The 25,343-nt window shown below is 46.0% G+C and overlaps 1 protein-coding gene across 1 annotated transcript; it reads right to left on the reverse strand.

Annotated features, from left to right (window-relative positions):
- Window positions 1-11,599: 11,599 nt before the first annotated feature.
- On the reverse strand, window positions 11,600-13,297 carry LOC123083362 (cytochrome P450 89A2-like). Its single transcript, XM_044505425.1, has one exon. It carries the CDS (start codon window positions 13,279-13,281, stop codon window positions 11,848-11,850), a length of 1,434 nt encoding a protein of 477 aa, XP_044361360.1. The 5' UTR covers window positions 13,282-13,297; the 3' UTR covers window positions 11,600-11,847.
- Window positions 13,298-25,343: the final 12,046 nt, after the last annotated feature.

The raw sequence follows: 25,343 nt of genomic DNA on the forward strand, positions 1-25,343 counted from the left end.
ACACCATAGGCAAATATGTATGCCCAACAACGCAGCAGTATGTGGACAACAGATACCTTGGTATTGTTAGAAACGTTAAGACAATAAAGAGCACCAATTTTGGACAACTTATGCTTGACCATCTTATGGCTAGCGTCAGGAAATTTGTAAATGGTGGAGCAAATCTGGAGGGCAACCTACCACTACTGCAGGTAATACAATCATTATTAACATACCATACATTTAATTTTATGGAAAATTGTCTAAGATGGTTTTGTTGTAATGCAGACGTGGTACTACAAGAAGTGGAGGGTGCACCAATTGGACTCTACCATCTCGTATGCATCAAGGTTAAGGCCGCTGATCCAAAACTGGAGCGACGAGAAGGCACAGAAGGTTGACAACATAATCAACAAAAAATATATAGGGGTTGGAGAGGTAAAGTGTTAGTACTGTGTGCCTGGATTATGTATTATATGTTTTGAATGATACTAACGACACTAACATGCAGTATGTCGATGACCTGCTGCGGCCTTTCAATCCGCCACCAGTTGGGACGCCGGTCAAACCAAAGAATGACGGCCAGATAAATGATGAACATCATGCACAAATATACATTGTAACTTTGCAAGTACAATCGAAGTCTTATGCTCCTAACTGCTTGGAATTTGCAGCATAAGGCACTCATGGGCCGTGTATTGGCTGATTTGAAAGAAGTTGTCTCCATTGTGCGGGAGGCCAGTGCACAATAATTTGATAGGATGTGCACCCTTGAAAAAAAAATGGACGAGTGCCTTAGGTGTACCCTTGCGAACGGCAGACGCACGGACGACCTCATCACAGAATTCAATGTAAGTATACCATTGTGAGTTTCTATAAATAATTTTACTGTCAATACTCTCCACGCTAACACATTTTTTTAAAGAACCACATCTATGGAATATTTGATGTTGATCGCCCAGGAGTCGAGGACATACATCTATCTGACCTGGGAGTACCTGCGGACCCAATGGAGGTCCCAGGAGAGAATACTACTCGCCAGCAAAAAAAAGATGACACGGAAGTCATTGCCAAAGGCATTTCTGCTAAGGGTATACAAAAAGATTACATGGATGCCCCCAAGAAGAACGTATCTGAAGATTTGCAGCCTGGTCCTAGTTTGCAATCGCGAAAGCATTCAAAAGCCAAGATTAGCCTTGAAGCTTTGATGGTGATACACAGTTTACATCTAACTGATTTTGTTTTAAGTTAACGCATATTCGCAGCTAACATATGATCTTCCACATTCAGGATGACGAAGACAGAGCTGTTGCTGCAGCTTGCAAGGAGAGTCTCAAGAATGTTTCACACCTTTATAAAGAGGTGGATGCATCGTAGGGTGCTCCGAGTTTGGATTCGCAAAAGCATTCCAAAGCCACCACAAGCCTTGAATCTTTCCTGGTGATGCACATTTTACAGTTACCTAGTTTTGTTTTTTATTTCGCGTAGATTGCAAGCTAACAAGTGCTTCATTTCGAATCACAGGATCCTCTGAATTTGAGGCACAATGAGAATGTGCGAAAGACTGAAGAAAGGAGAAATCAAGATGATGAAGATGTCAGTATTGAGGTGGGTGCAGAGGCAGGTACCAAAAGCAACCACCGGTCTGCCAATGCTAAGGGAATAAGGGAGCCGGAAGAGCCCCATGTCTTCCTAGTTGATGAGGACAACTATTATGATTCTTTAGAAAAGCAGCGACAACATAGTGGGGTTGATTCCATGCTACCAACTCGTGCGAGCAGCTGGAAAAGAGTGGCATCTTCATTATTGCGCCATGAAGATTTTGTTCTGTACGATACTGATAAGAAGAGAAAGAAAAACAAGACTCCATCGGAGTCTACCAATGATTCCAAGGACACAAAGAATACAAAGAGGAAAAACCGTGCAAGCAATTTAAAAGATACAGACACAGGTGCTTCGACGCTGGAGACCAACCTTGACAAGTTTCGATAGAGTTATGTGGCCGAAATTATCAACACCTTAGATCTTGATAAACAATTGGTGGTAATTGATGACATTGTTCTGCAACAGAAGCATTTGCAATGCCTCACCATGACAGATGTAGGCGAAGATGACAAATGATTGGGTGGTGAAGTAAGATATTTGACCAAATTAGTTTATCAATTTTCTTTTGCACAGTACAATTAAATTGAATTTTTTTAATGCAACAATTAACTTGAATTTTGTTTTAGTTGGTTGATGTTGTGATTCAGATCATGCGTCATGATCATCCTAATGACATAAGGGATGGGCAGCTGGTTTACATTGAGAGGGTGTCCGGCGTCGCTATGCTCAAAAGAGATGGTAAGGTAGAGAACTGCCACGAGGCCGCTTTGGCGGGCAGTCATGGAACAACAAAAGGAGACAACAACCTCAGACATGATCTGGTACCATCTCACCATGACATAAACACATTTATCTTTCTAATTATTACGCATGTTGATGTAATCCTCTTTGCTGTCCAGGTTTTTCTGCCTACGAACATGGCGAACACCCACTGGTTCCTTGTGGTCGTAAACCCCAGAAGGAGGGAGATTCAGATTCTTGATTCACTTTTCGGCTACCTGGAATGCACACAAGTGGTTCACGTGGTGAGATTTTAAACGTCTTTCAATATAACACAGAATTTAGCATCATACCTAGCCATGAACCGTGATCAACTTCTCATACCATGGACTTTGGTAGATACGTGGGGTGGAAGCACATCTGAGAGCATCGCTGCGAATCAATGGACCATGAAGCCATGCATGGCAAGACATTAACGTGACCCAATGGACAGTAAAGCATGTGCCTGTGCCAAGACAAGATGACAATTCAGTCAACAGTATTAGCTTCTAATTATGTTTTTCATTGTTAATACGTGAAATGCTGCTAACAGAAATAATTGTTGTAGTTCTTCTTGTGCACTCTACATGTTGAAGAACATCCAATTCTTTACGGGAGAAGATCTTAGACTGCATTATGACCAAGTACGTAGAGTAACACCTAAAGTTCTCTCAATTTTGTAAACATATGGAATGATATTAACATATCCTCCCATGGAGGCATACATCAACAATTATAGAAGAGAGTTGCATGTTGTCCTTCTTAATTCGCCCTACAACAAATTGAAGTCCATGAAAAGGCTGAAGATGTACAACGCTAGCCTATCCGATGCAGCTGCGATTGAAGATCATGAAGATGCAAGCATTTAGTCCAGCAATGGTCCATTCTTAGATATGGAGTGCACATTTGGTTATGAAGTGGTAGAGTAGAGTGTGGTTTGGTTTTAGTCCCGAAGAAGGTTTCCTAGCCATGTTCTTAGTCCAGTGCGGATTAATCAAGTTGTAATACTTCACAGTACTAGTTCCAAATACTATTCTTGAAATAAATTTGGTCTGCATGGGAGACGCTGAAACATATATTTTCTTTTGACAATAATTTGAAGCTTAGGAAGGTTAACTGAATTCTTAAATTTATATTTAAGTTTCGTCGGAGTCTGGACAAGATTCAGCACAATTACGTCGCTAGTTAGAAGTTTCAGAATTTTTTTAACATCGCTAGTTAGAAGTTCCAGAAAATTTTCAGCAAGTGCTGAAATATTTTGGCTGAAATTCAGTGAGGCTGAAATATTTTGGCCGAAAGGCAAATATTGCAATGAGTGCTGAAATGAATGAAATTCAGTTATTTCATCGAAATCTCACCGAAGCAAAAACCATGGTGTCGTGCCATCTTGAGCAGCACCAGACATGATTCAGACATGGTGTCGGTCTCACATGTACGAGGAAAAAATGTATGAGCACGGATGGGCAATAAAATAGCTTCACAAGAGAGAGGAAAATACTTCACATGTGAACAGTCAATCCTAGTTGACTTTAGAACCAGTTTTCATCCTAAAAGAGGTCCAGTGATTTACTTATAACCAATAATAAAAGTGGTCCAGTTCTTTTGGCTGTTTTTCAAAGAAACGGGAACTATATCTTTTTGACGATCGTGATTCTCAGGAGACCTAAGTGTTGTTACGCAACTTACCTTAGTTTTTTAACACCATAACTTACCTTTGATAAACTCCCCACGCCCCCCCCCTAATATTCAACCAGGTGGGTCCCCTCCCTTGATTTCCTCCAACCGAAGAAATCTATACGTGGATATATGCCCGGGTTGTTACAATCCCTATAAATAGGGATCCTTTGAAACCTTATAGATCGTAGTTCGTCCTTATGCGCCGCCCAAAGCAGCAAGACCGAAGGACAGAGCAACCCAGGAATCCAGCAAGACCGAACGACGGAGCCAAACATGAATCCTTAGGTAACTCCTCACGATCTCCTGCTGCAGCCGCTGCTATTTTTCGTGCCACGATCTTAATCCCATGATCTCTTGCTGCAACCCCACTCGTTGTTTGCATATCCATGTAACTCAGCATGTTTTTAAACAAATTAAGTTGGGGGCGTTAGGGGAGGGCTCTAGGATTAGTTTCCTACCAGATTGGCAGTTCATTGATTAATTCCAGGCTAAATCTTAGATTCTGCTCTTGTCGATGCCAATTAGGGCAGCGGGCACTTGCCTTATTTTTTCTTTCCACACGAGTTATGGAAGGCATCGATGGCCCATGTTTTAATTCCATACTACTGACCATGATTAGCGCGTAGAGTTGACGAGACCACGGTTGGATAGTTTTTTATTTTCAAATCTTGATTTTATTTCAGATCAGCGCCTTGCAATGGAGATTACCTTATATGACCGTTCAAATGTAACCAAGCTAAATCTAATGCTAGTATTTGCACATTCATGGAACTCGGCTTGCTTGTAAACAAATTACCTCATGAAGTAGCGTAGAGCACAATTTTTATGTTGGTATATATAAGTTGTATTCGTCTGTATGAGTGTTTAAATTGTATACCATGCTGAATCTAATCACACTTGCACATCCATTGAACCCAGGATGCTTCTTTGCCGCCATATGAGGAGTTCATAAAGGGATTAAACACGCAGCAAAGGATGTATATCCAGTTGATAGGACTGGGTGGACTTCTCAAGACACCTAGCATCAAAATCAGACGTGTACTGTGCATGGCCATCGCTAATTCATATGATGCAGAGCAGGATGCCTTTATCATCAACGGGAGACCATGTAGGATCACACTAGAAGATGTAGCGCATATAACAGGCATGCCCTGCCATGGGAAGAAGCACGTCCCTTCAAATCTTGATGATAATATGGAGTTGTGGAAGAAACTGAAAGACTGTAATGACACCAAAATAACTTTCAAAGGATTGCTAGCCAAGATGAAAGGCGACAGCACACCAAATTTTGTCAGGCCATTTGTCTTATACACCATAGGCAAATATGTATGCCGAACAAAAGAGGAGTATGTGGATAACAAATATATTGGGATTGTTAGAAATGTTGAGACGATAAAGGGCACAAATCTTGGACAGCTAATGCTTGACTATCTTATGGATAGCGTGAAGAATTTTGTAAATGGTGAGGCAATTCTGGAGGGGAATCTACCACTGCTGCAGTTAACTCGTAGTAGTACAATTATCACTTACCTAACATACATTACATAATGTACGAGAATATTTGTAAACTGCTTTTGTTGTCATGCAGACATGGTACTACGAGAAGTTCAGAGTGCACCAATTGGACTCTAGCATCTCGTATGAATCAAGCTTAAGGCCGTTGATCCAGAACTGGAGCGAGGAGAAGGCAAAAAAGGTTGAAAATATAATCCAGAATAATTATCTGGGAGTTGGAGAGGTAAAATGTCAGCACATTGCCTGGATTATGTAACATGTATATTTTCTAAATCATACTAACGATACTAAACTGTAGTATGTTGAGGACCTCATGAGGCCTTTCATTCCAGCACGAGATGGTACGCTGGCCAAACTGAAGACTGGCGGTCAGGTAAATGAGTTACATCAGGCACCCAATATATATTGTAACATTGCAACTAGTATGAAGTTATATTATTCTAACTGTTTCAAAGTCTCAGATTAAGGTAATCGTCGGACGTGTATTGACTGATTTGCAAGAAGTTGCCTCCCTCGTGCGGGAGGCTGGTGCACAACAAGTTGATAGGATGTGCACCCTTGAAAAGAAAATGGATGAGTGCCTTAGGCGTACCCATACAAATGGCAAGCTCATAGAGGACCTCATTAAAGAATTCAACGTAAGCCTAGAATTATGAGATTAGTATATATAATAGGAAATTTACGTATAGAAGGTTTTTTCTAAATTAGTTTACTATGAAAACACCCCAAACTAACATGTATTTTTTAAAGACAAAACGCGACGGAATATTTCCAGGACTGGAGGACATACATCTTTCTGACCACGGGGCACCTTCACACCCAATGGAGGCCTCTGTTGAGAATGCTGAGCAGGCTTCTGACCAGAGGAAACAAAATGATGTCACGGAGGTCACTGCTAAGCACCATTGTAAGCAGGGAATAAAAAATGATGACATGGAGCCCCCAATGAAGAACCTTGATGAAGAATTTGGCGTACGCATGTTAACTTAATTATGAAACAATCATTGTCGTTTCAGAAATAACATGTGATCTTCCAGGTACGGGATGAAGCATTTGAAAGAGCTGAAAGAAAAATCAAACAGGATCTCAGTGGTATTCATAAGCTTTTGAAAGAGGTGGATGATATTGAGGGTGCTCCTAGTTTGGATAAGCAAATGCATTCCAAAGCCACCACAAGCCTTGAAGAATTCCAGGTGATGCACATTTTACCTATAATTGAGGAAGAATCTGCTAAAGGCTAACATGCAGTTTATTTCTTATGACAGATTCCGTTCAACATATGGAGTAAGCAGCACTCTGTGAAGGCTACGGGATCGCGAGACCCCGAAGAGCCCCGTGCCTTCGCAGATGATGACAGCCATGATGAATCCTTTTGAAAGCAGCAAGAAGTAAGTGTGGTTGAATCGACGCCACCAAATCATGGGGGCGAAAAGAAAAATATGGTATTGCAATTATTTAAGAATGACGAGTATGCTTCGTACGATACTGAGAAGAAAAAAAAGTAAAAAAAAAGACTCCATCAGAGTCTACAAATGATTTCGAGGACACGAACAATAAAAAGAGAAAAATCGGCTCTAGCAACTTAAAAAAGCGGTCAGAAGTTACTGAAACCCAGAGGGACCAGCTAGATGTGGTTCGGCAGGATTTCGTGGTGTCACTGATCAACAATACAAATCACGAAAAACAAATGGTCTTAGTTGATGACATTGTCGTGCTATCGAAGCATTTGCAATGCCTCACCCAAAAAGATGGATCTGAAGAAGCTGTATGGTTGGGTGACGAAATAAGATCTGATATAATACACGTGACATCAGCGTATTGCATAGGATCTGGACCATCGAATTCGCTCCGACGGATGGTCCATATCGTCCGGATGCACTGTAAAATGACTCAAAACTATTATTATTCATGCGAAACCAAGTCCTCATTTTCATGATAAGCTTATTAGAGCATCTCCAGCCGTTGGCTCCCCAGCGGGTGCCTAAAATTGCCACCTGGGGCGAGCCGGCGCAAAAAAAGGACCTGGGTGCGAGTTGGTCCCCAGTCACCGGCCCCAGGGCCGCCCTCAGGCGTGTCTAATTTTTTCAAACAAAATAAACATTCGACGCAGTTCGTTTAAACACGGCTAAATTTCGGCAAACTTCGGCATATATTAGACATGTTCACGACGCGTTAGATAAAACTAAAAAAAGAACTGGCTGAACGCCGAGTAGTCGCCGTCGTCGCCGACATCCTCGCCGCCGTTGTCGTTGGCGGCCTTCTCCTCCTTGACGCGGCCGTCCATGCTGCACCCCTGCCCGGCGTCACCATGCCGGACAGGTGCCGGCTGCGGTGGTGCGTCATCGTCGCTGTCGTCGAGGACGACGACTTCTCCTTCTTCGCGGCCCCGGCGGCACTGCTCGAAGCGCCGCAGTGCGACGACCTGGCGCTCCCTCTCCATCCTGAGGAAGTCCTTGCGCGCCCATTTCGGGGCCGCATCGTCGTCGAGCTCCACCTTGCTGGGCTCCGTCTTCACGGCGGGGATCCCCGGCTCTGTTTTCACCGGCACGAGCCCCCGCCCCGTCTTTGGCTTGACGAAGCGCGGAGGAGCCGACGATGGGGCGCGCCGGCCGCCTTTGTTGATGACGATGCCGGCGCTGCGAGTGCGTCGGCCGAGCGGCGTCTCTGCTACTAGCTCGGCCTTGACGCCGAGCAACGCCGGAGAGCCGGAGGAGTGGGAAGAGGATCGCGACGAGGAGGAGGAATACGATGAGGAGACGAACCTCCTGGGCAGCCATTGCCCGGCGCGTCAGCGGTGGGCCGGGGCTGGAGCCGCCAGGGGAGGGTATGCGAGTGGCGGCTCGTTGCCGCCCTCGAGGTGCGCCAGCACGCCATCGAGCATGCGGCCGGGGACGCCCCTTCACACGCGGTGCCCCTCGCTGTTCTTCATGCCAGCCTCTGCTCTTGTCGGTGCTCGAAGTACGCCGCCCTCGCCGAGTGGTTGTCGGCGGCGTACTGGGGCAGCGCGCGCTGCTCGTCGGTGAGGGAGGCGCGCGCGAGCTTGACCTCGTCGACGAAGTAGGCGGGTCGCGCCATGGCGTCCGGCAGCGAGGGAATGGCCACTTCCCGGTTGCTGAGCCGCCACCCCAACGGCCCGACGCGCATGTTCGATGGCGCCGGGATGTTGGCCTCGAACAGGAGCCAGGACTCCTGTTCGCGGAGCGAACGGTGGCCGAAGCCGTTGGCTGCTGCCTCGTCGCCGGGGAAGCGTTCGTCCATTGGGGGCCTATCGGAGTGAGGGTGGACTCGGATGTGGCGCACGGGAGAGGGAGAAGGAGGGCTCAGCGACGGCAGTGCACCGTATAGGGAGAGAGCTCGGCGGCTAGGGCTGGTGTGGCCTCAGGCGAGGGAGGGCGCCGGCTTATATAGCCGCGCCCGTGTGTACGCGTGGCGGGAGGGGAGGCGTCACCGTACCGTCCCGTGACGCGCCGCCTGTGAGGAATCAATGGCAAGGCTGACCGGCAACGGCAGCCTTGGCATTGATTCCTGCGGGAACCGATGCGATGAGGGCGGCGAAGCGCCCGTCTCGCTGACTCGGCGGCCCGCTGCTGCTCCGCGCCAAAACCACTCGCCCCCGGGCCCCCGGGCGCCACCCAGCGCGCCGGGTTCGGCCTGGGTCCACTGGCACTGATTTCGGCCCAGGCAGGCGAAAATTGGGCTCCTGGGGGCGCGACTGGGCTGTTTTTTCAATGCCGGCGCAAAAAAATCATCTGGGGAGGCTGTTCTGGGGGCGCGGCTAGAGATGCTCTTATCCTTCTTTTCTGCAGAAGTTTTAGGTGAACTATAAATTTGTACAGTGTCGATGGTACAATTATGGTGCTTAGATTAGAATTCCATTCATTATTTTTTCATCCTTTTTTGGTTCATTTTAGGTGAAATATAGACAATATAATGAACTTCCGTATGGTCAGCTTATTAGGAACTTTCAGATGAATAAAGGCATAAGAGACGTGCATGTGCCAACTGGCGATGCCCTGAAATCTTCTAAAGTTCTTGCTTCACATTCTGATTGATAGTGACTTAAATATTTGCTTCAAGTCTTAGTATTTTCTACCTATCTATAACTTATTTTCTATTGACTGACAATTAAAATTATTTTCAGCTCTGCCTAATTTGCATATATTTGATAGATAGATTTATAATCTGCATACCGATTTAAATATATGATATTACCCACACACAAAAGTTATTTTTAATAATTCATTTTTATTTTCCATAATCAACCAGGCCGTATATATCTGAGGTACTATAAACAACTAGCCCGTGCGCATGCGAGTGCTCATAATAAGTTATTGTGACAACTATTATGAAGATTTCCTTGAGAGGCGACTCCCGCTAGGAGGGCGACTCCCTCCGCGACTCCCGCTAGGGTTCCCACCCGCCGCCACCGCCGGTGTCGGGCGCGTCTCCCCGCCTCGCTCCTCCCTCCCCCCTTCTCCTCCCCTTTCCTCCCGCGGCGCGCCCGCGCGCGCCGGGGAGGATCCCCTCCTGCCGCGGCCCTCGCCCCGCCTCCCTTCCCTCTCCCCCCCGCTGCCGCTGGCGAGCTCCGTCGGGCAAAGCCCGGTGGGCATGGCGGCGGTGGGGCCTCTCTTCCCCCTCCACTTGTTGGCGCAGACGCGGGGCGGCCCCTTCGAGCGGTGGCGCCAGTTGTTGCGGGATCCAGCGGTGCGGCGGCGGTCTCGCTGGGCGGCGGGGTGGCCTGCTGGTGGTGGCGCTCCGGCTCCCTTCGTTCCGCGCGCAGCGGGGCGGCTGCGTTGCTCCCGTCTCGGGAGGTGGCGCGCGGCCGGTCTCTTGCCGGATCCGGCCAGATCTGGCGTTGGGGGCCGACCAGCGACACGTGGCTCAGGTGGTGCGTGCCCGGCGGCTCTGGTGCTTGGAGATCGTCGGGCGACGTGGGTAGGGCAGCGGTCGGGCATGGCCGCTGCTCCGATTGTGGGCGGCGGCGTGGGGAGGTCTCGGTGGTGACCTCTCAGTGTTGTGGCGGCTTCACGGTGGCTCGACGGATCTGTCCGCGGCAGCGGCCGGCTTCTCCGGCGTCGGCTCGCCGGTGGTCGGGCCGTCTCGACCTTCACCTCATCTCCTCGTCGCCCGGGCGCTTCTCCGATCAAGGGGCAGGTCCTCTCCCGGTTGCGGTCCACCGCTCGTCTCGCGCCCGGTGCCGCAGGACCGAGCTCGTCTCGCGCAGGATGCAGCAGGACCGAGCTCGTCTCGCGCACGGTGCAGCAGGACCGACCTCGTCCCCCTCTCGATGCTGCAGGACCGAGGTCGTCTTGCGCTAGGGGCAGCAGGACGGGTCGGTGGATGCCAGTTCTAGCCGACCTATTGGTTCTTGACGCTGGGGGTGGCCCAGGGGCGTGAAAGGTGAGACCTTTCCGCTCGTCTCTTTCGTTGGGGTGCGGCGGGTCTCGGGTGAGGTGGTGTCGAGGTCTTGGATGCTGGGGCGGCGGCCCTGGTGGTGGTTGCGCGGTGCTCTTGGGCAGAGCCCGTGCCTTGGTGTTGCCCAGTCATCATGGTCGTGTGGGCGGCGTGGTTGCCGGGGTGTGGCGTTCGGTGGCAGTGATGGTTGGTCGTGGTGAAAACCTGCTCTATCTTCGGACGGACCGGCGGCGGCGAAGATCATTCCCTTCTTGAAGGCGTCGTCGCGGCTCTCATTGCCCTTCATGCGGCTCCGGGGGAAACTTTGATCCTTGGATCGGGCGGTGGCGGCGCTCCGGAGTCGTATCCTTCCTGACGGCGCCGCCTTGGAGCGCATGGTTCGTCATATGTAGTCTCACCTCTTCGGGGCCGTAGTGCTAGTGGTGGTGTTGCTGCGCTCAGCGCCTATATATCCTGTCGTGGGTCTGTGCGTGTGTTGCGGTGGCGTGGCGTGTGTTTGTACTGGATGCTTGTGGTTTGATACTTTATATATAAAGCGGGGCGAAAGCCTTTTTCGGTAATTATTATGAACAAAAAATTGATTTAGCTAATCAAATTATTGAAAAAGTTCTCAAACATCCGTGCGTTGCACGTGCATGCTTATTAGATATGTGCAACATTTACTTAATTATACGCCGGAAACACCGTTACATCAACTACACAAGATAGCAAGCACAGAACAATATCATGACGTGCAGAGGTATACACTAGAGGCGAGATGGCCACCACAAGCTCGTCGGTCGGCATGATGGCCGGCACGGTGTCGCCCATACACACAAACCACACTGGAAGAAGAAGGCCACAGTTGCCTCCAGGCATCCCTGGCCAAAGTAGATGACCAACGCCAGACGCCGTGGATTAAGTGTGTCGCGTGAGACGTGCGGAAAGTGGCTTCTTCATCGCCTTGATGAAGGTGTTGAGCTCTGTCAGGTCGACGCCGGCACAGCCCCCCGTCGGCGGCGCCCACTCGAACTCACCCACGAGCGCAGCCAGGAAGCACTTGATGTTCATCATGGCGAGACCCACGCCCGGGCAGAACCTATGCCCGGCGCCGAATGGCATCATCCTTATATCCTTCGTCCCCGGCAAAGGGCCGACGTCCTCTGCCTCACCGCCGGGAAGGAACCGCTCTGGCCGGAACTCGTCGGGGTCCGTCCACGTCTTGCCGTCCCTTCCCATGTCTCCAACAGTGAACTGTGCAATGAAGTCGCCGGTGGTTTTTCCTCCGACTCCGAGCACCTCCGCTGCGTCGGCGTTGACATGGCGCTGGACGAAGGGCACCTGCGGATGCAGGCGGAGGGTCTCGAGAACGACGGCGTTCAGATACGGCATGCCACGGATGAGCCTCCTGCTGGAGCTGGCGGCCACGGCCCCGCCGGCGCCGTCCACCTCGTCCCGAAGCTTTTTCTGGATCTCCTGGTCATTTACCAGGTGGGCGAGGGTCCATTCCAGGCTTGCCATCACCGTCCCCGTGCCAGCGCCCAGAAACTCTGACAGCAGGTTCACGAACTCATCGTCCCTAACAGCACGTCGGCCTGCACCGTCACCCTTGCCTCCGTCGGGGACACGTAGGTCGATGAGCGAGTCGACGTATGGACGACGGCCGCCACCGTCGCATGTCGGTCGAGACTCCCGCCGTGAGTCGACAAGAGGGAGGTACAACTCGCCCAACCTGCCATGTATGGCCGAGAGTCGGCGCAATCGTCTCCACTCCGCGAGCTTGGCCAACATGGTGCCAGGCGAAGCCCGAGCCTCTCCGACGGCGACCTGCTGGAACTCCCGTATCAAGCAGCCCATGGCGCGCACATGCCCCTCGTCCACGTCGTCGCCGAAGCACAGGCGCGCGAGTACCGAGAAGATGGAAGGGTAGAGGTGGTCGCGGACGATGGCGATCACCGGCAGTTCCTTCCCCAAAGCGGCGACGAGGCCATGGATGGCCTCCCGCTGCAGCGGCGTGACGTGCTCGAGGCGCGACGGGTGGAGGGTCTCGGAGGTGATGTTGCACCGGAATGCACGCCAGAGAGGGCCGTACGGCGCGGAGGCTAGGCCGTCGCCGTACTGGCCGTGTTTCTTCTCCAGAAACACCAGAAAGGGCGCCACCGGGCGGTCCGAGAAGTCGTCGGCGTTCTCGACGAGCGCACGGTGGGCTACCGCGGGATCGGCGATCTTCTGGATCACCACAGCAGCTGGAGCACGGGCACGACTGGTACTAGTAGTGTAGGTGTAGCTACGCCGCCTGATCAGTACGGTCAAGCCCAAGAGAAGCAGAGCAATGAGCACAAGGAGCTCCATTGTTAGATACTCCTACTTGTTGGTTACGTGTGTGTGTGTGTGACTGTCTGTACGTCTGTCTTTATATATAGCATATCTGGTGGCTTATGTAATTTCTAGTTGCATTGATAGACACACCCACTATGTCCAAAATAATAACTTCGCGTTCCTCCATAATGCTAAAAATGATTGAGAGAGACATAACATTGGCATGCATGTACACTCACACTTGCATCAGTCTTTTGGTTTGGTTTCATTTCCTTCTATTAAAAGCTAAAGCTGCTTCGGTCAGTTCTGTGCTTCTTGCTGTATTATTTGCACTTTATCAAGTGGGAGCGGATGTGCTACATTTTTTGTAGGGTATGTGTGAAGCATGGGCATATAATTATATATATCTAGAAGTGCAGACAACTTTCTCTATATATTAATCATCATCGCAATGTTGTTCGAAGCTTCATAACGTGGTGGAAACGAGAGAGAAATCAAATATGCATCCAGAAAGCCTTAGGCCCATGGGGCTCCGTGGATCCCGTCCCTTGCCAGCGCTTCATTTTTATATGTTTTTTTGAATTTTACCAGAGCTTATGTCCTACTCAGGAAGACGAGTCATTCCCTATAGATGGAATAAGATTCTCCCTGCCTAGCACCGTCCTGGTGGCGCTTCTAGCATCATCGGAGGACTTGTGGAGGTGTGTCTCCGATGGATCTTGCAGGATTAGTTTGGTGGTTGTCTTTGGTGGTTTCACTCGGATCAAGTTCTTTGTTCATCTAGGTAGTGTGTCTTCAGTTTAGATCCTTCCTATCTATACTTCTCTTCAACGGTGGCGGTTACTGTTCTTGTGTGTTGGTCCTATGGGGCATTAACATGGAGACTTCTCGATTGTCTACTGTAACAAGTTTTGTCTGGCTCCGGCGAAGAAGGGGTGATGAGGTGGCGCGTTTTCGGCTAGCCCCAATGCTTGTAATCGTCGCTAGGTGGTCTGCAGATCTTACTAGGATTTTTATTATTCCTGATGTTAGCTGTACTGTCATGATCGATGAAGAATAGATCAAAAGTTTTCTCCAAAAAAATTGCTCTTATCATAAGTAGTCGTGTATGTAACAACATGTGGAAGGAACTAACTCTCTATGTGCAAACGCTAGGCACATTCTCCCATAAATAATTATTGTTGATTTCTTTGGAATATGTGCATGTAGCAGTATATGACAATGTATTTTTAAACTACATGTACTTCTTACTATAGTCATGTGCCTTTTTTCGACAAAGGGTGAATTTTATTGACTCAAAATAAAGCATCAAGTTAATACAAACACAATGAGAACACACCCGGCCTCTGCATAACTAAGATGCACACAGCCAACACCAACACACACAAAAACCCGCTAGCAAATAGCAAAGTCATATAAGACCAAAGCTATGCCTAAGCGAGAGAAAAACCCGAAGCGGACAAATCCGCGATCGACAAACTAAAACAATGAGCATATCCACACCAACCATCTCATGACACCATAAGGACAACGGGGTTCTTCAATAGCAACGCCTTCAAGAAGGGATCGATGCTCGACCGTCGCCGTCACCGGATCCAGCCACCAAAGGTCGGACTCTAAGTTGTCACCCTGAAGAATCAGTCTAAGCATATACAAGCAATGCCTTCAAGAAAGGAATGACACAAAAACATCACCATTGCCATGTATGACCACTCGTGTCAGACGTAGGTTTTCACCTCGGAGCTCGAGACCGGATACTCGAAAGCACAACCATCGAAGTCAATCATATGTTGTCGCCACCGCTTTTCCACGATTCTAGCAGCTGCTTGCCGCTGTACAACGATATCCTCTGCGTCAAGTCGTTGTCCATCGCTTGCATCTTGTCGCCGAACGAAACTACTGGATCTGAAGAGACTAATCCCCGCGAAGATCTTTTGGTTGCCGTTGCAGAGCAATCTGCAACGAGGCTGCCGCTGACCGGAGTGATCATCATATGGACCAACACCGTCGGCGGAGCACATCACCGGTGAGTGCCATCTGGCGAAAAAGATCCCTATCCAGGTCTATAGACGAAAAGCAGACATGACTGGATCTGAAGCACGAAAGACAAATCTGTCCACCAGGCAAGAACCACGGCACCATAGCCAACCTGGCCATAACACCACGGTCAAAATCCACCGAGGCGCCCCTATGGCCAAAATCCAATACTTAGCAGGAGCACTGCCGCCACAAAGCGCATGGATCTGGCCATCGCACTGCACCGGCCCCGCGCCTCCGGCACAGCCTCGCCACCATGCTGCCGGTAGCCGTCACCACGCCTCACAAGAGGACGTCGAGAACAGTCGCCGATCGCCGCGAACCAGCCGAGTCCCGACGCGCGCCGACGTGCCGCCCGAAGCTGCCGCCCTACAGATCGGAGGCCGTCGCGAGAAGGCGCCCCGCCGCCGCCGTCGGCCGCTTGAGCTTTGCCAGCGGCGTCCTCTGGCAGCGGCGCGGCGAGGCGTGTAGAAAGGAGCGGCGGCGGCGCTAGCAACAACATTTATGACAATGGTCCTTCTGACTAGCGGTTGCCGGTGGTTGACAGGGCAGTTTGCTCTTATAAGTCCGCTATGTAACTTAGATATGACAATAAGAAATGGGAGTACCTAGAACTCATCTAGATGAAATATAATTTGGTCTCATTCATTTTAAAAACAAGAAGAGATACAACCCACGTCAGCACACACGCATCTTATAGCATCACATCCAATGGCTATAAAAGGTGAATGAGACCAAATTATATCTCATCTAAATGAGTTCTAGCAAAACTGATAAGAAATAGTAATAACAATGAGTTATCTCTTAGTCTAATCTCTAGTAACTAGATATACAAAAATATTTGGTGATAGGTATTTTTGCTAAGCTATCATCTCTTAATTATGGTGAGTGAAGCTTTTCTTCTGGTTTATCTCTCCTCCACCTCAGCATATATCCTTCATGGGACTCCAAGGACTCCTAAGATAGCACCACTATACACGCCCTAATGACACTAAATCCAATAGCATGTGTCCTTTTTGTTCTGCAGCATTATAAATTTGGGTTCTTTGAGGTGTATATGATAATGCATGCTTCGTACAAGTTCATTGATACTAATTAGCACATACAAATACAACAATACACAACCACATTTACGACTTGATTTTAAGGGACCCAACAAGGTTGTTTTCTAGCAGTAATAATTTGATTCGTAGTGTATCTCCTAAATGCCATATTGAAGGCTGGGAATCCAAAATATTTCCACAGCTCTGCATTTATAGAATCAATTGATGTTTCCGAAAATAATTTTATGAAGTATGAAACCAAAATTTGAAATCTAATGATTCATATGTTTCAAATTCGACTTGTAACCTTACTTACGAGTATTTATACATGTCAAACTCATCATATGAAAGTTTAGACCCGTATTGCCCAACTCAAGTTCTAACCTTCCATACATGCAAATACTGAAATGTTAAAACTTGATTGTTACTATTTATATTCATGAAAATCATAATTTGAAATCAAAAACCTTTGGTACTTTAAACTTTTGGGAGTTAATTTGAAAGTGTGTGTTCATTGTACAAAATTTACTCTTAATAATGAAGAAAAAATTATATATGATTTTTATTTCTAATTTGGGAGCCGAAAAGTATGAATAGAAATTCATTATTAAGCACAGTTCTATGTCCACGAGCTCCAAATGCACACACACCTTAAAGCTTTACGTTATTAAATGGAAGTCCACTCACACCTAATGATTGACGTATTAATGAATCACATCTATCTTACTCACACCTACATTGATCTTTGATTTGGTTCCTTCTTTTCTAAGCAAAAAGTAGGGTCCGTTTTGTGTAGTGTGATGTACTATTTAGCACTTTCTCAAGTGGGAGGAGATGTGCTGCATTTTTTTAGGGAAGTGGCTGATACATGCGTGGAAGATCATGCTAAGAATGGTTAGGAGTGATATATAACATTGGCACGACTACTCACATTCCGAAAAAGGCTTTCGCCCCGCAATATTGATATAGCAACCGCCCGATACAACAAAGAGACCAATGCTGGGGCAAATAGCACAAGCATGCCCAAAAGAAACAAAAGAAAAAGAAGAGAGAAAATAATGTCCACGAGTCGGATCGACGAAAACGATGATAACCCAAAACCGTTGCGCCCACCGGAGATGTACCACCTCGCTCCAGGCACCTCGAACCTCCGCATACCAAGCAGCACCTTCAGGAAGGAACACGTCGACGACGACGCTGCTGCCCGGACAGGTCCTAGGGTTTCCCCCGGTACGCGGAGGGGCGTGGGGAAAGGGAAGACCCGACGCCCTTCACGAAGGAACGATGGCGCCCACGGGCGTCACTGCGTCAGTGCCGGCAAGCCGGCCCGGATTTCTCCCATCCGCCAAACACCCACAACCTCGAACGGTCCGACGCGCACCACCAGACAAGCCACCCACGAACGTGCGCCACCACGGACTTGCCATCATCACCGCGCCTCACTGTGGTCATCGAAGCGAGGCCAGCGAGGACGAGAGGGAGCAGCCGGGAATGAGGAACGGCAGCGAGAGCAGCCACGCCGGAGGAGACAACCTCCACCGCCATCGGCGGTCATCGACCGGACGCGGCAAGGGGAGCGTACTAGGCCCTCGAGGCCCGGCCGAGCCCAAAAGGGGCTCGTGAAGCACCCGTCGCCGAGCTGCAGTAGACGTGCCGCCGTCTCCACCACCCCCCGCACGAGCTGCCCCACCACCGCCTCCGCCGGAGCCGCCGCAGGCGAGACCGAGTCAGGCCCGCCCTGACCCAGATGGGTCCCAAAAGGGGCCAGGAGGGCGCCGCCACCATCCACCGCGCCAGCGCATCGCCAAGGGGCTGCGCCGCCGCCTCTAGGCCACCCGGAGCTGCGCCGCCAGGAGCAGCCGCCGCTGCCGGAACCACCGTTGACCGAGGAGCACCGCCGCGGGACGCCACCACCCGAGCCGTGGCACCGCGCGCGGGGAAGGGACGGCCGCCGCCGCCGCCAACACCATGCAGGCAGGGCCCGGTGGCGCAGGCCGGCGACGGCGGGAGGAGGGGAACGGGAGGGGGAGGCGCTGCAGGGCGGGGATGGGCCCCCGGTCGCCTCGCTCGGGGAGGCGACGCGGGGGGCGGGCCGGGAGGGAGGAGGGAGGCGGGGTGCGACGCGGCGCGGGCGGCCGGAGGCGTGGGAGGGAGGGGGGTGGGGGCCGGCGGTGGCGGCGGAGCGGGGGGAGCCCTAGGAGGGGGGGGGGAGCCCTAGGAGGGAGCGGAGACGAGACCCGATGTTCGCAGGACTACTCACAGGGACCTAACAGTTGACATTGCCCACACTTCCACATTTGGTTTGGTTCTTTTCTTCTTTTTCTAGTCTGCTGGACAAGATAGCTAGGGTCGTTTTTCCTGCATATTACATGCACTTTTATCTAGTGGGAGGATGGGTGCTGCATTTTATGTGGGAACGTGTCACACATGGGTATATAATTACATATGTATATAAGTGCATATATATCATATCTGATTTGGAACATTATCTGTAAGTGCATATATATTAAAATTTTGATAGGAACCAGTAGGATCTCTTCTTTTGCATTATTGAAGTGGGGATGTTGTATGCCATGACACGACAGACAGATAGGTGTAGGAGAAAATGAACCAAAATGTAGAGAAAACAAAAGAGGCAAGCTTTGCTTGCCTTCAAACTATCAGATCTGTAAGTCTCTCTCGCCTCAGCTAAAAGGCTAATATCATATCTTATTAATTTGCTTAGTGCAACATGGCCGTTAACCTTGCCCTAAAAAACCCTGTGTTTTCTGTCTTTCCACAAGTGCCTAACCACGTATGACCTGAGTTAGGGGTTCTTTTCTCTGGTCCGTGGCACATTGAGTGGCGTTTCTTCCTCCAGCCAGCAAAGTAGGCAAGAGTGCTAATTATAAGTAGTAAATATTCATTTGTATGTTGCTATATCTGTATGTGGATCCTATCAATATGAAGCATTCAGATGTGATGCAATTTACAATCTCCACCCCACCCCTTCTTCAATGCAAAAGCAGTGCTCCTGGTTGTTCCTGTAAACAAATCTGCAATTCCATATGTGACACATTTCACTAAATGAAGGCAGCAGTTTTAAGATGTGACTTCGCTAAAAGTTTAGTATGCCACAGGGGAAAAAAATACAAATCACATCACCAAAATCACGAATTTGATGGCCACCATTGAAAAAGAAACGTTCACCCGAACCTATTTTGTAAGGGGCCGCAAGGCATCATAGTTTAAATGAATAAAAGTATTCGCGTGGGGATTCCTTTGTAACCCGCCCCTCAAGTCCACTCAAGAATAAAAATCTTCTATTCAAAATATTTGAACATTAACTTTAGGTAATTTTAATAGTTAGAATTTAATCTATACGTTGGTTTTTTTCTGGAACAATTTCAAATTTTGTTCAGGTGACCGAGAAACAAATATTTTAGAAGTTATAAAAATCATTTGGCATGAAGATTATGATCCATGCAAGTAGAAATTGCAAATAGCAATGAAACGATTGTGACTGGCAGCTATTGTTGTTGACTGAGAACTACCCTAAGTCGATGAAGCTGGAATCAGACCATTTTGAAATGTTACAATCAAGCATGTTTGAATGTAGAATGAAATCATTTTCTTAGGTGGCCAACGATGTGGTTGTACTCGCAGCCCACCAGACACGATACTACAATTTTAACACAAATCATTTAGTTAGGTGGCTAGTGTGTGGATGTCTCCCACTCAGGGTGGTTGTCATTTTTCTTTGGGAGGCTACTTTCGGTTGACAGTGAGGTATCTCTACTGTAGCCATTATGTGAGTGTATGTCTATGTTTGTGCGCCAGTGTGTGTTTGGTTGTTTCTACTTTCCACGAGGAGTTTCTACAAAGGCACATGTGAGTATTGAAATTTAAATTTATTGCATGGTCTAGAAAGATCTGATTACTTTTATTTCGGTGTTTCTAATTATGTAATAAAATAAAGATGGCAATAAATTATTGTAGAGTGATCTAAACACTCTTTTATTTTTTACAGAGGGAGTATCAGCTCACACATGATAATTGACAAAATAAAACTGCTAAAAGTGGATTTCCTGCACTAGAACTAGTTTCAGGGACTCAGGGTAGTCACATTACGGAACGCCCTATCGATTTCCACGTCAGGAACTAGACCATCTCCAAGGAAGGTTTCACAAAAGTTGTGATATAAACTTCTGAGAAATCAGACCATCTTCTAGAAAGAATCATGGTTTCAAGACTGAACCACACAGGTTTGAAAAGCGAAGTGACTGCTACTTAATTTTATACAACCTTACATTTTCCATGTCAAAAGTTAACATGTTTGGAGCCTCATTTGGTATGTTTAAATCACTTAGTATATTCCTTGGAATTTAGTGAGAATATTTAACATTTGAAATGTAAATGCATGAAATATTTGTCAGAATTTGGTTCAAAATACTATCTAGAAATCTTGATCATGTTATTCGGCTTTATCCAAGAAAAATGAAAGAAATTCCAAACATGCAGGTGCCAAGGGTCGACCACAAACATGAGGTCATGGGTTTACCTAGCACAGTGTCATTATATGATCCCTATAGGTGTGGTAAAAATTGGATGGTTCCACAAAATTTATAACATAAATTGCTTAGAAACGATACCATATGCGATAAGGAAGCTAGATTTCGAGCTGGAACGGGTCAGGTTTGAAGATGAAGCTACCTCTACTTCTTTGGTTGAGTTGAATTGTTTAATAAAACATGCACCATCACATACGTTATGTAAAAAATTGGCATTTTCTTGGGCTTGTTTGCTTTACTGAAGTCATTTAGTGCTTTTCTAGGCATTCAGTGAATATAATTAAAGTTTGAACTGCAAGTGCATATTTTTTTTGCCAAAATTGGGTTACAAAATCCTATTTGTGTTATTCAGTGTATGTATGGGAAATATCTAAGAAAATGAAAGGAACTCCAAACATCGGGGGTGCAAAAGCTCAACCTGGAACATGGGCGTTATTGGTTTCTGCATTCTGAAAAAATGCAAAATAAGCTTGAAAAACACAAAACTTGGCATAGTGTCCTTATATGGCATAAATATGTTTTGGTAAAATTTGAGAATGTTTCGGAAATTTTCGACCTTCACTGGTTAGAAACTAGACCATCACCGAGGAGGAATCACGGTTTTGAGAGGAAACGGGTTAGGATTGAAGGTGAAGCAACCGCTGCTTCAACTAACTAAGAATAATACGATTACTTCTACCTATCGCGTCCAGTGAGCTAGTTGCGCTGTAGGCAGTTGGAGCTGGATGATGCCTTCCTCGGCCAGCACCAGTGCGACGTTGCGGAGATTATACCGGAGGTGTGACTGCATGCAAGGTGAGCTCGAGCGACCGTGTCCTTTCGTCAGAGGCGCAGACCGAACTCCTATTTGGCGCGGTAAGTGCCGATTATAGTGCTTTTTGCAAGCTGACGCAGACCCCTCCACAACAATATGTATTAAAAATGGGCCGGCTAGAAAAGAAGCACAATCGTGCTTCCCAAAGAAACTGAAAAAAGAATAACTGTGTTTTCAGATTTGTTTTTCGTTTTTTTATTTTGGTATTTTTTCCCGGTTTAAGTGCTTTTGTTACTTTTTTCTTTTTCTTTTTTTTTGTTATCGGTTTTTCCCCTGTTTTTTGTTTTTCCCTGGAAAACAGTTCGTCAAAACCATGGGATCTTGTTTTGAAGACCTCGACGCAAGTAAACAATAATGAAAATGGTTCGTAATTTGGATGCACGGTCAAAGAAATAAAACATTTTGATAAAATAAATCTATGGAAAAAGGAAAACTCCCATTGTGCAGTGCTCCACTTGTCAGCAATAGAGAAGGTGGGAGTGACCATTCAAAAGGTGCCCCTTAATTACTGATTTCGTTGAGGCACCGCCTCTGGTAATGTGTGACGCAGAATTCCTTGTATGTGATAGTTTTTTAGGGGTTTTATGTGACAGTAACTACTGAAAAATTATTTGGACTCGTATGCATGTGCTTCAAGGTGGGGTCCCAATTGGCTCCGTCTAATATCATGTTCAGTAGCTCTAATAGGCAACAATTGTCTCAAAAAAAATTGCCAATTTTCTTAATAATTTTTTGATCTTTTAAAGAATTGGAGACCGGGCTGAGCCAGGACATACAATGGGTTGGAATAGTCTAAACAGAACACAAAGGTCCACATCGGAGCACCGGCTCATTGAGCATGGTATTTTAAAGGTTTGTAAATATTGACCTTTATGGCTTAAAAATCCTGATTTTTTGTATGTGTGTACATATAGATGTGTAGTATATTTATATGAATTTTCATCCATATATAAGATACATGAATAAAAATGGGCTTGTCTTTTTGAACAAAAAAATAACAAGTACACAGAGGAAATTCACACTTAATTGGGTACTTGTGTAAAAAAAAGCTTTAAAATGCCATTTTGCAGCTTTTTAAAACAACGTGCTCCATGGAGCATGTGCTCCAGAATTATGGCTGAAAAAAGAACGTGTCGGATAAAAAAAGTACACTAGTCGAAGTGAGATAACAAATACACAAATCTGGTGGAAGATAAATCTCAGGCGAATGTGGATTAGTCACTCCATATCTAGAAATACCTTGCATGTAGGAAATCGAAAGGTTTTGTTTACACTCAAAACAGAAAGATTATATAGTCCCATGCCTTGCCTCTTTTCTTTTTCAAGCCTATGTGACATCCACCTGGATGATCTCCACCAGTGAGTTTATAATTATTAAATCACCATCATTTTAGATAATAAATTATTTCAGGAAAATGCTTAAATTTGAAAAGGTTTACCTTAACAATATAATGTAGGAGTAGTACTTTCCATGTAGAAAAATTAAGGTTATTTACAAATATTTTTGACTATACAAAATACCTTACCTTCGTATTTCAATAGATAAAAAATGATATAAACATATTTCCAACTTTTACGTGGATTCATTGAATATGTAGACGGAACTATTGAAAGATATCTATGTGTAGATATGCCCACTAGGAAATTTTCTCGAACTTTATGGAGAAAAATGAATTTAGAAGGATCAATTTAAAGGCATATCCCATACAATGCTTAAGTCCCCCGGGGATGTATCTGGTGCACCGGGGCAATTTGTGCTACCGGTGCACCGGTCGCCCGTTGCACATTTAAAAATGTTTGAAAAAATTCAGAAAAGAATTAGTGAATGAACACAACATCAATGTACGTGGTCACAAAAATTTAAATCAATATTCGAAACATTGCTTGAGATAAAAAAAAATAACATATTTTACACTGAATAGTACATAACACAAGTTGGGCTTCAGTTTTGGCCCATTAGCACATTGACGTCAAATTTGTCATTGTTGTATCTTGAGCATTGTTTTGAATTTTTATTCGAATTTTTGGGACAACATACAATGATGTTGTGTCCATACACTAATTTTTTTCTGAATTTTTTTGAACATTTTTAAATGTGCAACGGGGTCCGGTGCACCGGTAGCACCAATTGCCTTTGGTGCACCAGATACGTTCCCTAAGTCCCCCATTACTAATGTTTATCCTAATGAGCGACCACAACGGGGATACATAGCTGTTACATGCCCGGGACCTATATAGAGCTCTGTTTGCCTCGGTTTTAGGAAGCTTCCAAAGGCTTCCAAACGTTTTCCTTTTTGTTGTCTTATTCGCATTTTTTTGTTCCCTTTTCTGCTCCTTTTTTGCTTGTCAAATATTTATTTTTTACCTTCTTGTTTTATGTTTTCCTGTTTTCCTTATTGTATGTTTTTCTTTTCATTTTTTGCTTTTCCTTTTTCATTAACATGACTTTTTTCAAATTCGCAATATTTTTCAGATATTGTGTAACTTTTTCAAATATCGTGAAGTTTCTGAATTTCATTTTTTTCAAAATTTTGAACTCTTTTAAAATTGAACATTTTGTTAATGGACAAACTTTTTAGAAATTCATGAACCTAATTCAAAAGTCACAAACTTCGGAAAATCTGTAAACCTTTTTTCGAATCCTCAAACAATTTCCAAATTCATGAACATTTCAAATTCTGTTAACATTTTTCAAATTTGCAAATATTTTCGAAATCCATAAATTCTGTCAAATTTGCAAAATTATGTTTCTATGAGCTTTTTTCAAATGCGCACTATTTTGAAATTTTTTCAACCTTTTCCTAATCCATGATTGTTTTACAAATTGCGTTCTTGTTTTCTTTCATTTTTTCAACGGTCAGTAGTTGACAAGTGAACTATGGACCAAGTGAAGGATGGACACCCATGATCAAGCGGGAATTTCCTATTTGGTGCTTATGCGCCAAATAATGCTTTATCCTTACATAGGGCACAACCTCCAACCCATCAATTTCTTTTATTTGGTCGGCCCAGTAGTGTGTTTGTTCAATATCGTTTAGTTCTGGTCTATTGATTCGACGACGTGACTTGGGTTTTTCTTTCTCTATTATTTACTTGTTTTCAGTTTTCTTTTTTGTTGATTTTAAAATTTTCAATTTTAGAAATCATTTTTCTGTTTTTTCATATTCAAAAACATTTAAAATTAAAGAACATATTGTGAATTCCTGAGTTGGTTCCCATATTTTTAATCCAAGAACAAATTTTAAAACAATGAACTTTTTAAAATTCATGATCATTCTAATTACACGACATTTTAAATAAGTGCAAAATTTTATTCCATATTCATGATTTTCTTCATGTCAAGGAACTTTTCAACTCGAATAACTTTTTCAGATCAACAGACTTTCTATTAATCCTTGAATTTTTTTTGAATTCATGTACATCTTTAATAATGGCGTACACTTTTGAATTTGCAAATATATTATCAAATTTGTGAATATTTCGAATACACATTTTTTTCAATTTGGCAAACATAATTTGGAATCCCAAACATTATTTATTTTTGTGAACCTATTCTATTTCACCAAAATATTTAAAACCAAAAAACTACTAGCCATTTTAATAAGCGAGCGGTACACGGAAAGTGCCAACCGAAGCTTATCAAGGCTTGAG

Source organism: Triticum aestivum, chromosome 4A, assembly GCF_018294505.1.
Source record: "Triticum aestivum cultivar Chinese Spring chromosome 4A, IWGSC CS RefSeq v2.1, whole genome shotgun sequence".
NCBI classification, from domain to species: Eukaryota; Viridiplantae; Streptophyta; class Magnoliopsida; order Poales; family Poaceae; genus Triticum; species Triticum aestivum.

Bases quoted from the DNA above. Each gene is read 5' to 3' on its own strand.
- LOC123083362 (XM_044505425.1), bottom strand. From the start codon at position 13,281: ATGGAGCTCCTTGTGCTCATTGCTCTGCTTCTCTTGGGCTTGACCGTA.